Source organism: Macrosteles quadrilineatus, unplaced genomic scaffold (assembly GCF_028750875.1).
Source record: "Macrosteles quadrilineatus isolate MER2022 unplaced genomic scaffold, UCM_ALF_1.0 Scaffold_8__2_contigs__length_117827958, whole genome shotgun sequence".
In the NCBI taxonomy this organism is placed as follows: domain Eukaryota; kingdom Metazoa; phylum Arthropoda; class Insecta; order Hemiptera; family Cicadellidae; genus Macrosteles; species Macrosteles quadrilineatus.
This window is the reverse complement of record NW_026542601.1, coordinates 71702997-71716372: the sequence shown is the minus strand read 5'-3', so window position 1 is coordinate 71716372 and position 13376 is coordinate 71702997. Positions and strand designations below refer to the sequence as shown.

At 34.6% G+C, this 13376-nt stretch overlaps 1 protein-coding gene across 1 annotated transcript; it reads left to right on the top strand.

Moving 5' to 3' along the window:
• The first annotated feature begins 7230 nt into the window (after window positions 1–7230).
• LOC129001329 (N-acylneuraminate cytidylyltransferase A-like) lies at window positions 7231–13122 on the top strand. The gene is made up of 6 exons (XM_054428596.1): window positions 7231–8006; window positions 9953–10095; window positions 10755–10907; window positions 11400–11549; window positions 12176–12314; window positions 12825–13122. The coding sequence occupies exons 1-6, from the start codon at window positions 7840–7842 to the stop codon at window positions 12940–12942; spliced, it is 870 nt and encodes a 289-aa protein (XP_054284571.1). The 5' UTR covers window positions 7231–7839; the 3' UTR covers window positions 12943–13122.
• Window positions 13123–13376: the final 254 nt, after the last annotated feature.

Here is a 13376-nt window from a genome sequence, read left to right as displayed (position 1 = left end):
ACATTATGCAGTATAGAATACCTAGCCTTATAAACAATTTATCTTAATTTTCAACGTCTCTTTCATGTACATAAGTATCTCAATAATTGTGTAAGACGTTATCAAATAATTGAAGATATTTTAATTTTGATTTTTGAATCGTAGCGTGAAGAAACATCTGAGAACTATCAGTAAACATTAGGTTGATTTGACGGAAGTAAGAAAACACTGATACCTTGTCGTCTAAAATATGAAAACAACTGGTCCTATCACACATCCTTGGGGCGCCCCGCTGTTTTGCAGCCATGTAAAACGTCATGGATGATAATACTTCAAGCTGGATAAAAAAAGCCGTGCTTCAACTTTCGTTTGCGATTTATGAAAATCTATGCAAACATTAGCCGAAGATGAAAGTGCGAGGGACTTTCTCCCAGGTCGTGGGTTCGAGTCTCTTGACCGTGACGTTTCAAATAGTGAGGTCGTCGGGTGATGTTAACAGCGTACTTTAGGTTTTATGACAAAATCGGAGACTCGTAAACTCAAAGTTGTTGTCGGAGCTTTGTTTCTTGCCTCTACACCGATAATGAGTTAAAATTTACCGATACAGTATAAGGATTTTGAAAGTAATGCTTGGTCAAACAATCAAAAAGTACTTGTAAAAGTAGGAAGCCGTTTTTCTTACTATGAATAGAAAAAAAAACACTTACGTATTACGTATTTATACAATTTTAATTTGTTTTACTATCACATTTTTTAACTATACTTGGAGGCCTATTTATACAACACGTTCCATAAAATAATGATAACATCTACGCTGATCTGGTGGTATGTTTGGTATTACAGTATTACTGCCTTATGCATAATTTTCCATTAAAACAGCCTAATTGTGTATAGTCGCTAAAAATTGTAAAATTAAGATTTTTTACCCTTTAAAGAAAAAAAAAACTTAACTGACAGCATAGATAAAAGGAGTATCTTTTAATCTATGCTGACAGCCAAAACACTCTGCTATAAGATAAATTGTTTAGTATAGCCAACTTTTCAAGGTGTAATCCGCTGCAATAAGTATAGCCCTCAGTGTGTAGGAAAAAATATATTTGCAATAGCTCCTGTCCTTTCAACATTTACAAGATTACACAACCAAATATTTTTCTGTTTACTCTTTGTCCTGCTTACTGAAAGTTTTGTCAGTGCATCATAACCAATGAGTGAATGATTGGCTCAATCATGTTGTTTGTGTTTTTTTTTTTTTTGAGCGATCTAAGAAAGCATTAGTTCATTGATTGATTTCCCCGAATATGCACCTAACCACGATTGTAGAACAAGGACCATGTCCTAAACGATTTATGATAGCGGTTCGAAAGTAAATTAGATATCTTTTAAAAAGTATCAAGAGCACGTGTATTTAATTCTCTCGACTAGGTTTTGGGGGTAAGCCCACCCCGCATCCTTCTATCAATAAATTGTGTAAAAAACAACAGTTCTTCTAGGTTTAAACACTGACATTTGAAAATGGAAATACACATCCCATCTATGTAAAACAGTCTTATCTGTAGTTTTTTTTTTTACCAACAGGGTTGAGTTCCACTCTGAGAGTTTGCTGCTGTAAGTACTTTTCTTTTCTTCCTCAGTCTTCCTTAGGTTTGGTTGAACATTAGCGTTTTCGAAAAAAATCTGTAATTTGCATAAGCGCACAAGTTGTCAAAAAAATCAAAACTGACAACAAATTTGTCCTGGAAATAGAATGTCAAGTTCTATCCATAGTCAAAAGGTAAACTAACAACTTAACTTAATACACTTGGCGACCCATATGGAGTATTTTAAATATAGTACGTTTACTATTTAAATTTACCATTACAAGCTTAGGGTTGACCTAAACTAACTTAACTTTAAAGGACATGTTTTAACAATGGCGCCCTTTTCTTGCAAAGGTTCGCAATACGGTAAACTCGTTTCCGGAAGTAGTGGCAATTAAACAGTAAACACCGCGGCGGCAAAACTTGCTGGGACCTAATGTGATAAAAACAGCTGATCGGGCCTTTTACAGGAAGAAAGTGCGGGAATGGGTCATTCCCAATTAGGAGACCGGAACAGGAAATGTAATTGAGGGAACGGCAGCCGCGCATCACTGGTTATACAAGAGTGTCACACGGCATACGGCGCGGAGCCGCTCTGGATAGCGCGGAGATTACGAACAATGTTACGAGGCATCAGCAGCTGGTGTTCTCTGATTATTGGGGAGATTATCATTGGTTACGTCACTGACTTTGTACTGGATGGGTACTGCTTGTGTAGTTAGCTGTGTGTATTTTTAGTACAAAACCTCTTGTTAATCAAACGTCAAACTTTTTTTAGACACCATCTTGGAATAGTCCAATAGTAAATGGCATCTGGCTGAAGAATCAATCTCGCTTGGACTCAAATCTTCAGAATTTCAAGACGAACACCGCAGCTACTCAGAAAACCTCCGAAACCAACGCCCGACTCGAGAGAATTAAATACACGTGCTCTTGACCAGTTTTGTCAAAGGGGGTTAAACCAGCAGATAAAAACTTACTTTTTTAATGGTGTTTAAAGAGGTTCTTCATAAGATATATCTCATTCCTTATTCAAACTATTACCTCTTATCCTATGAAGCATGTTATGATGTGTTTCATGTGTGCTTTATATGCTTCATGTGCTTAATTTGTTGACTAAGGATCTTCACCAATGTCTCGTTAATTTTTGAAATAAGAGGGAAATCCTTGCTTGTTAATATACATTTTACTGATGAAAAAAAATTAGAAAAATTGCACCGGTCGAGTCACAACTTACAAGCTACTAACCAGCAGGGCTTGTAACTGTTAGGCGTGCAGCCACCGGCTATAAACCAATTCCTCCAACATTATCAAGACTTATCCTACTTGTGCAAAAGCAACTGTTGTAATTACCCTGCTCGCTGGTTATGACAGACAGACAGTCGGACATCGTCCAGTTCACACCGACACACAACGTGATATGTGACGTCATGTAGCGTGACATTTACATAAATCCTATTGGTTGCTGAGATAACGCCACTTCCACTTGACCCTACTTACTTGAAGAGTGCTATGAATTAATTATCCAAAACTGAAATCTGCTGTTCTTAATGACTAGGTCTTTAATAAATTGGTCTAGCTAAAGAAACTGGACTTTGTATAGTAACAAAGCTACACAACCACACATCACACTTCATTTCAATCTCAACGTTCACACTAATTGATTCACATACGCCCAGTTGCGTCCACAACTGGAGTCTTCATCCTCAATAGGTATGACGACGAACATTTAATATTTTTCTTATGTTCTTGGTGTGTTCTTATGTACCGTAGTAATTTTAATGTTTTTGGGATGAGAACACTAAGCTTCATTGGGTTGCTTTTAATACTGAGCAAATTCCTAAAATATTTAAAAACGTACTTTTAATTTTTTTACATTTTTAATACATCACACAAGGAAATAAATAAGCATTGCTAATTACATTATGATACAAGAGGAAATACAGAAACTTATACTTACTCTATGACTAGTCACGACACTCGTGTTTGCTTCCTCCATGGACCATCAGATGTCAGGTCCTGCTTCTTCTCCTTACTTCCGGACCATTGTAAACCGATAAAATCTTCGAGAGGTGATACTTTCTAGCCCCAAACAAGTTTTGTACAGGAAGACTTCCGTTATTTTGTCTTTCACTTCGCACATTTGCAATCATCTGATTACCGTAATTTAACAAACGCGTAACTATGTTTATAACTCATGTTGCGTTAAAATTGAAAAATAGGTCGTCCAGCTTTGACTAAGACAAAATTTACCAGATTATTCGGGAGGCAAAAAATGCAATACAACGTGTGTCCTATCTTAAACCATTTAGCATCTTTCGTCTGTCATTAAGTGCTTTTTACAAAAACATACATAACTCCTTAACGGTTTGGGATATAGCGTCAAAATTCAGCAAATATGTTTATCGTTCTGCCCACTACCTTAGTGTAAAACACGAATAAAAGAACGTATTACCGTTTCAAAATGGTGGTTATTTTAGGTTTTCAAAGCTTAATATATTGAAAACTATAAGTTTTGTAAAAATATTACTCCATACAAAAAGTTGCAAAATTGTATTTACTAAAAGATGGTGCAAAGATTGTTAAGATTGGACCATTATCAGCTGAGCAGTTGCTGTTTTTGTAATAAAATATGGAAAACTGGAGACTGTTATCAGAAGTTAAAGTAAACAGCTTATTGGTAAACAAGCTGGTTGGTCAAAATAATCAAAATATTGTAGACTATTTTATATTCAAAACCATTTTCAAGAAGAAAGATGAAATAAGTTGAAGGGTTTGGTATAATAAATTATAAATATCAATTAACAGCTGCTGCTGATCTTAGTCTAGAACAGCTGTTTTGTATTCGATAGCATTAGAAACAGTAGCTATCAGGTACAGTAGAAACAGTAGAAACAGGGGCCATTTTTGAAGTAAACATTACTGGATATTGACGATAGAAATATATATGTTATTAGTTTTAAAGTTTTAATCAGAGTTTTTATAGTTTTCAACAGTTATATAGTTTTGACAGTATTATAGGTTTTTAAAAGTTTAATAGTTTTTAAGAGTCTTATATTTTTTTAAAGTGTTATAGTTAATACATCTTAAGTGTTCTTGTGAAAGTTTTCCTTCCTGTGAAATGAATTGTTTTAGCTGGGCGGAATATACAGATTTCAATTACATGTATGAACTTGCTGATGGAAATGCCAGAGTAGGAAGTAGGGTGTATGCCAAGTGATTTCCCCGCAGAACTCAACCAAATCATCGTGTTTTCTCTGGAGTTTATGGTCGCCTGCAAGGAACAGGGAAAAAGACGCCAAATCAATCCAATGAACCCCTAAGAACAGTTGATTTCCTATGAAATGTTGATTTCATAGGAACAGGAAATTTTGGAACAAGTTGAGAGAAATCCCTCCATGAGTGTATGTTTGATTGCTAACAACGTAGGTGCATCTAAAAGCACAGTTTGGAATATAATTAATCCTTTATCCAATTCTTGAAACTAATTAATATCTATCATGCTCGATAAGTTCTAGAGAAAATAGTTGGCTATTGCCAATTACATATTATTAACTACACCGACCTATAAAGTTAGTGAAGTGGTAAGTAGTGACTTTGGAGGGTGATTCTTTGACGCAAGATGGACAGGTTCGGTTCTAAGCGTATATAGAACAATTTTAGGGGTTCAGACCACCTTCCTTAAAGCCTTCGAGTTTCTTCGATGCAAATCCCCATTGCTGTAGATGCTTGACAATTAACAGAATAGCATACATGATCGCCAACCATATCTCCTAAAACAATCCAAACTATAGCTATTACATCCATTCGTATAGAATGTTTCAAAAACAAACTTTAACTAGCATTCGTGCAGCACACTGGCGTAAACAGAGCGAATTACCACATTAAATTCATGACTTGATGTGGGAAATGAATGGGAGTTTTCCAACAAATCATTTATCATCAAACATGTTTTCTAGCAAATGTGAGACTAATCATACTCAAGCATTACCGTTACATATTCAAAGTATTAAATTTAGTTGTATTTTTAAATTCCAAGAAGACACCGCAACATCCTCGGCTAAAATATCAATTTTCTATAGTACTTAAACAGGGTTAGTAAAAAGTCTGGAGACCCCTTGTTGATTTTTTAACGGCCCATACTAGAAAATCTAAACTCGGCACACCTTTATGGCATACTATGAAGTAGGTTTTGGACATAACCACCACTTGGTGTACATTCCAAAAATGGGGGATGTACACACCTTCATTTCGGGGATGCACACCAAGTGGTGGTTATGCCCAAAATCTACTTCATAACATGCCATAAAGGCGTGCCGAGTTTAGTTTTTCTAGTATGGACCGTTAAAAAATTAACAGGGGGTCTCCAGACTTTTTACTAACCCCGTATATGATACAGTACATTGTCCAATTTGTGAAACATTTTGTATTAAGCTATTTTGTCGGTATTAATTTTAGAGCTACAGCAAGTTATATTACCCATTTTATGGGTGTAACACAATTTCAAATGTTTAAATAAAATAGCTTATTAAATGGAACGGTCAACAATTTTAGATAACTTATCTCTTTTAATAGAGCATTTAAAGAAACGTAAACAATACACAAATAAAAATACAAAATAAACAACTAAAAAACTGGGGGTTTTTGTGAGCACAAAAATAGGCGCATAATTAGTTTGCACCACTTTGAAGTAACTTTCAAAACTTCGTTGTTGGGTTTGAAAATAAAGATTCATCTTGATTCCAATCTGAATTGATTTGAATCTTACTAAAATATTTAAAAATCAACTGGTTGAATCTAACCAACGTTTTATATAACATTTTTATAATCGTGTTTTCGTGAAAAATCAAATACTCTGATTGTTTCCAGTATTTGTTAGGATATTCACACAACCACAAATATACAACGTATAAGCGCTTCTTAAGCATTCCTCCAACGAAACTATTAACAGTCGTTTATATTTGGTGTTTTTAAATATGGATCTAAAACCTTTTATACCTCTTTTAATGGTAAAAGAGGCTACGTCTAACTGTTCTCGTAGTACTGTGTAATGAATAATTATGTTATAGTTATATTAATTCAAATGCGAATAAGTTGCAAATGACCAACTAAGGACAAATCGATGTCCCTTCAGCGTTCACGTTATAAAATATTCATCATTATAATGGCAAAAGGTGTCAATTGTACAAATACCCAGATACACTGTATAGAATAAGTGATTTATCACCGGTGGGATATTTCCCTTTAAGAGGGTTTTACTACTAATACGGGACATATTGGGATAAATGACACTATTATAAGTCTTGGTTTCACCCATGGCACGTTCGGAAGTTGTACAACAATCAAAACTACGCTAATGTTATAAGCAGCTTGATTAAATGTTAACAGTATAGGCGTATTAAAATGATTACAACAATCACATAGTTTATATGAATATGATGGGGATACTTTTTGTAAACTTGAGGGATATTTAATTCCAAGAGGGGGGGGGGGGGGGGGGGGTGGCCTCCTCCTGTGCGGAGGATGGAGTTTGCGCACACGGTTGCAATTACAAAACAAGACTACTTACACCAGTAACATTACATTCTAGCCTGTGTCGAGCATTTCAAAATACGCTGGAACAAAAGATGCAACGAGAAATGTGATTTTATAATGTCAACAGATATATAGTTATGTTTTGGTGTTGGGTTTTATGAATTTCTTTGGTGAAACAGTTTGGTGTTAACGTTCGTAAATAATGCTATAAGCAATGAGTTTATGTTTAACACATTTAATTCAGTTGTACTTTAGGATTTTCGTAAGCGACTTAAAAATATATTGAGTTCTTGAGGTCTCTATAGATGTATTTGTTGTCAGATTATAAAATATACTTTTCTGTGTCGACGTATTACAGGGTTGTATAAACTGCTTTGCATATACATGTTAAATAAGAATAGTAAGTTAAATAAACATCAATTGTCAATGTTAAGCAAGTAAATTTTGTTTCAGTTATACTTTAAAATTTATAGCAATACTAGTTTGTTCCATATTTTACCAAACCATGTGGTGACCTAGTTTAGTGCTATTTAACATTATCAGACACTCAAGTTACTTTTAATAACAGAATAGCTCATTTTATTACTGAACCAAGGTAACAAATTTAAAACCAATCTAATATCAACGTTTACGAATCGTTTTTGCAAAATTAGGCCGACCTAACCTAAAAATCAATAGTGGATTAGTTGGTGACCACTCCGCAAGGAGCGCTAGTGTCGACATCACGTGACCGCGGTATCAGCTGATTATGGCGAGTGTAGAGCCGCGTACACCCCTCTCCCCCATGCCACCCTCGCCCCCAGCTGACTGCCAGGAGTGTAAGAGACATTTCCTCGCTATCGCAGCCGTCGTTGTCTGTCTGGCTGGGTGTCTACTGGTGCTCAAGGTGGACAAGGATATAATCGTCGAGGAGAAGTAAGATAATAAACTGTCGGTACTGTATCCTGTATGTAGTTTGTTGGCATACATAAAAGGTTTTTACCAATTTTGTTTTATCTGAAGTAATATTTCAGCCTTGAATCAAAATTGTTCACTAACTGTTGCATTGGTCTAGGTTGGCCAACAGATTTCCTCCTAGTTTTCCCAGGTATATGAAATTGTTTTTCCTGTGTGGTTGATTCTTGTAGGGGACAAAGGAAATCATTCATCCAAAAAATAAAATAAATAAACAACTGAGTACCGTATACGAACTAATAGAGAACATTATGGGAGTCTTTCTTTAAGTTTCCAATGATATGTGGAGAGGAATGAAATTTACATTCTTTTTTATGTTGTGCGTACCACCAAAGAATGTATGTGAAAATCTATTGCCAGTAGAGAAAGCTTTATCAATTACACTATGAGTTTTTTTATTAACAATAAGCTAAATGTTCAATTAATTGTATATGCTTGTTAAAACAAATTTAGTAATCGTTTGCCGACACCCGGTATTTTAAGTTTGCATAATTCTAGAATTTAATTTAATTGTACAAAATAATAAAGATATATTTTTTTTTTACAAAAGTGAATAATTATAGTTCATTCACATGAACCGGCACTCATAATTACTTAATAATCAAGATACTTGTATACACTGTACAAACAAGGTTACAAGAAATTTGTATATAAATCTTCAATTTGAAAAACACCGTTAGACAATTAACTCGGTACACGCTCCAAAACGCGCTAAATGTAAACTAAAATGTAAAAATGCAGTTGTATATTTTGAAAACGGTGATATTGTGTTGAAGCTAATTGATAATACGCAAAAAAACTATAATTTTAACACAAACACATAATATGTATAATATAAAATATTATTTGGAAAAGTGCACAAACTAAGTTAAACATACAATAAAAGACAAAGTGATACAAACATATCCCTCATTAAAAAAACAAGCAGATACTTTCTGTTAAACATACTACTGAAAATAGCCAATAAGTTATGATAACGATAGTATTGTATCGCACTACAAACCCACTTATTATTTTATTGTTGGATTCTTGAACGTAACCACACTCTTAGTACAATTTGAGTAATTATTCTTATATTGCAAAAGATTATTAACATACAGTTTGTTGCATTTTCACTAACCCAAACTAAGACGGTTTAATAACAGTACACTAAACATAACAACAATTTAAGCTACTCATAATTTATTGGTTTAAAAAATGCCTAGATAAAACCATTGACTATAAAACCCTAGGAACGCCTGCAGTTTTCCAGACGCAAAACAGATGCAGCACTCATATTGCATTTGGGAGATCGCAGGCGCGCCTCACAGTACTGTACTCTTCAGAGCACTTGTAATTCCGACTCATCTTATACTAAGTTTAAAGACGCTCGTACAAATACACTGTAGTTCTATAACTGGGTGGTTATACTGTAGTGCTTAACCTTAAAACATGTTCCCTCCTAGCTGCGCGGGCATCATACAAAATCTAATATTTCTACAGCAATATATAGTGGGAGCTAAAAAATACATTCAAATTAACTCATCTTATGTCGCCTACATCTTGATAATAAATAGCAGATAAATATAAACCTCTAATTGTTATCATTAAACACAGCCCCTCTTCTTTTTCAATCAACGAAGCCAGCCAGCCACAGAGACAATTCATGAGAAGGGATAAGATATGTCTCACTTTGTACAGCTAAGTGTCCAACGCTGAACACAAAACAGTGTGTTTTCATGCAAAATCCTTAAAGGTTTTTATCTTAAAGTGAACAAAGAAAACATAGATTTGCTTAGAATCATATAATTTGATGTATTGCATAGATCTTTTGATGGAAAAACCATATATTTTTGTAGAACATTACATTAAAATTAAAATTACGATTTTATTATTAAAATGAAAATTATACTGTTTATCTTTTTCAGGATAGAACCAGTGGTCGCCACTAAGTTGGTGGGGCTGATTTTGGCTCGGGGAGGCAGTAAAGGACTTGCTCGCAAGAACTTGGCTACCATCAACAACAAGACTCTACTCTCCCGTGCACTGACAGCTATGGCCAACTCAAACTGTAATTCTTTGTGTGTATATGTAATAATTAGGCCTAAAATTGGAATGGTTTAATTAGGAAGGGGCATGTTAACTACCTTGCTGTAATGACACATTCAAATATTTTTCTATTAAGATTAGACTATAAAGTGATTAAAATAGCTTTTTTCAGTAGATCTTTGCAATTTTCCAAGACCCATTAAGATTTATTTTACAAAAAAATCTAATTGGTTTATCTCAATATGTGAGTATCAATGGAATTCACTTTAAGTTTAACCTAATCAGAACGTGAATTAAATAATTAAATTATATATTCTAATTGATTATCAAGGCTGGCTGTTTTGAAATGTTTACGATTGATTTTCAGACATATACATTTGGATTTTTAAATTTAAAATTTTACTTCTTTATTTGTGGCTTTACTATTGACAAGTTATGAAATTATTTATCTTTTTGATAAGTTTTCTAAGCTGTGTAAGTTATCATTTACATATTGCATATTGCATACACGTCCTGGTAAAATTGGTAAAAACAGTGTTTGCAATTTTTATGACTGAAGTTTTCGTAAAAACTCCCCTAAAAAAAACAAAATAATGCTTTGGATCCAATAAAACATTGTTTTGGTTATCTATAAAAATAGGTGTACAAACTAATACATAATGGTTTTGTATCATTCCAAAGGTTTTGATGAGCTATGGGTGTCAACGGAAGACAAGGAAATTGCAGAGGAGGCACTGAAGTACGAGGCCAATGTTCACCAACGACCAGCCTCCGTGGCTGAGGACAACACTTCCTCTATCTTGGCTGTCCAGGAGTTTGTAGAGAGACATCCAGGTCAGACAATACTCTGTAAATTAGATCTTGATAATTCTTGCTCTTCTTGAGTTCATTTCTTCTTTTAATATTAACAACCTGCATCCTAATTATTCTCTCTTCCTTCATTATATGTTATATGGTGCAACCATCTAAGTCCTGCTTCTTCAAATTTTGCTTTTCAATATTTGAGAAAATAATGTTTTATCAACTTTTGAGGTTGAGGTTAGGTTTGCCTTTAGATAATGTTACAAACTTATACTATTAGTTGTAACTTGTACTATTAGTGTATCTTTGAATCATCTGCAACTGATTTTTACCTCAATAATTTTGTGGAACAATTATAGTAAATTTATTCATCCTCATACTTTTATAGGGTCAGATCATGCACATGAACAAATTTTACCACAACGGCGTAATAATCTGCAAATGTTGGTCATATAGATCATGATGCAATGGGCCCGATCAGACTGAGATGGTTTAACTTATCAAAACGTTGCAATTGTCTTTCAGATGTGCGGTTGGTGGGCCTTGTCCAATGCACTTCTCCATTCATCAAAGCCCAATGGCTGCGCGAGGCTTGTCTTATGATGACTTCTCAAGGGTATGACTCAGTATTCTCTGCAGCCCGACAGAAAAACCTGCGTTGGGAGCCTGCGGAAAGTACGTACAAACTTACAAGAAATATAATTGTTGAGGTTTTGGTCACTGGGAGGTTCTTAAGGGTCAGAAAATAGTAAATTATAGTTAAGGTTGAGGAAATAAATGTTTTTTTATGGCTCCATGAATTTTTAGAATTTTTTTATTGATTCAACATTTGTGAAAAACTTACATTTAAAAGCTAAAACACTTTTTTGGAGAATTCTCACTTTATTAAAAGCTATCTGTGTGATGAATAGTTGCGTTTTCATCTCTTGTTAACCTTTGGGTTTGTGTATACATAGGGTTGGAGTTAGAAATCTTGTTGAGTAATTGGAGTTGTTTGTCATGAAGGGTGACATAGAAAGAGAATCTAGAGAGTTCCTTTAGTGCTTGCAAGAAGATTTTCTGCACAATAATATAGTGTCTTAACAAAAACCATCGAATCTGAAGTTGTTAATTTCAAGTACTTGTCTTTTATATGACAAAAGATATTCAATTTTCCAAGACAAATGAGCATTTTAAATTAAGACAAGTAGGCCTAACTATTAATTTCACGGTATCAAGATGTTTAAACTAATGTTAGTTATTCGTAGTTTGTGCTATAGTTTTTGAAATAAAAGTTAATTTTTTCTAAATATGATTTTTAGATGGAACAGTGAAGGAGCTGAACTTCAACACAGGGGAACGACCTCGAAGACAAGAGTGGAATGGGGAGTTGGTAGAAAACGGAATGTTTTACTTTGCAACAACTGAGCTGGTGAATCAAAACAAACTCCAGGGTGGAAGGTAGGTTGCCAAGTAGAGCTAAATGGAATAAAATTACAAGAGTGAAAGGTTTTTGATGAGTTGATACATATGCAAAGTGCTGAACTTTAATCAGGTGAACCGGTGGCTCAGTACGTAGAGTGACGGACTTTGAATTTTGGCCCTATAGCAGCAATGCATTGGGTTCAAGTCCTGGTGCCTGCCACCACATTTGATCAGTACCGTTCAACTCTTTTACTGTGCCAGCTCACTCCTTGCTTTGCTTGATATGTTCAACAATCAGGCCCAAAGCCTATGTGGATGGGCAATTGCAAGGTTAAATGAGGCCGCCGACTACGGGGATATTATCTTTACTGTACACAGTACTGTATATGATGAAAGTATAATATTTTGTTAATATTCTAAACATTAATATTAATTAATACATTTCTTTGTTAGTTACATTGGATTCCTTCCTCTTTGTTGGATTCCTTAGGCAAAACTATGCAATTCACAGACTGCTAAGTTTAAAGGTTATTTTTATGTCCACAGGGTCGGGTATGTAGAGGTCCCCAAAAACTACAGTTTGGAGGTGGACACTCCGTTAGACCTCTTGATGGGAGAAGCCCTCGCTCCAATTTTGGACCCTACACTTGACAACCCAGACTAAATTTTTGGACATCTTGTCTCATAGCTCTGAGGTTTCTAGCAACTGCCTAAGAAGTAAAATATCTTAAATACTATGAGGTTTCATATTTTCAATAGATCTACTTTGAGATTAGAGAGAAATGGACAGATGACATAATAACGTGGGTAGGTATACAACAGACCAGTGTTAGTTTAACTGCTGTGTTAGATATATTTAACTGCATGGACTTTTGTATCTTGAACCACTCATTGGAACAACTGGATAAGAAGAGCACCCTTGTAACAAAAAAAAAAAAAAAAAAAAAAAAAACAGTTGATAACCATACAGACTATCTTTGCCATGTGTCCATACACAGCTAAAAAGTTTTTTACTCTTATGCCTAAAGAGCTTGTTGAAGCTAACGTGTTCTAAAATGAAATGTACAAGATAATTTATGTTTTTTATCTATAGATTGA

What these genes read in the sequence shown, in the direction of transcription:
- LOC129001329 (XM_054428596.1), top strand. Translation starts at nt 7,840, where the DNA reads ATGGCGAGTGTAGAGCCGCGTACACCCCTCTCCCCCATGCCACCCTCG. An exon ending in AGCTATGGCCAACTCAAACT is followed by an intron (nt 10,096 to 10,754) that starts GTAATTCTTTGT and finishes ATCATTCCAAAG; the next exon opens with GTTTTGATGAGCTATGGGTG. An exon ending in GTTTGTAGAGAGACATCCAG is followed by an intron (nt 10,908 to 11,399) that starts GTCAGACAATAC and finishes ATTGTCTTTCAG; the next exon opens with ATGTGCGGTTGGTGGGCCTT.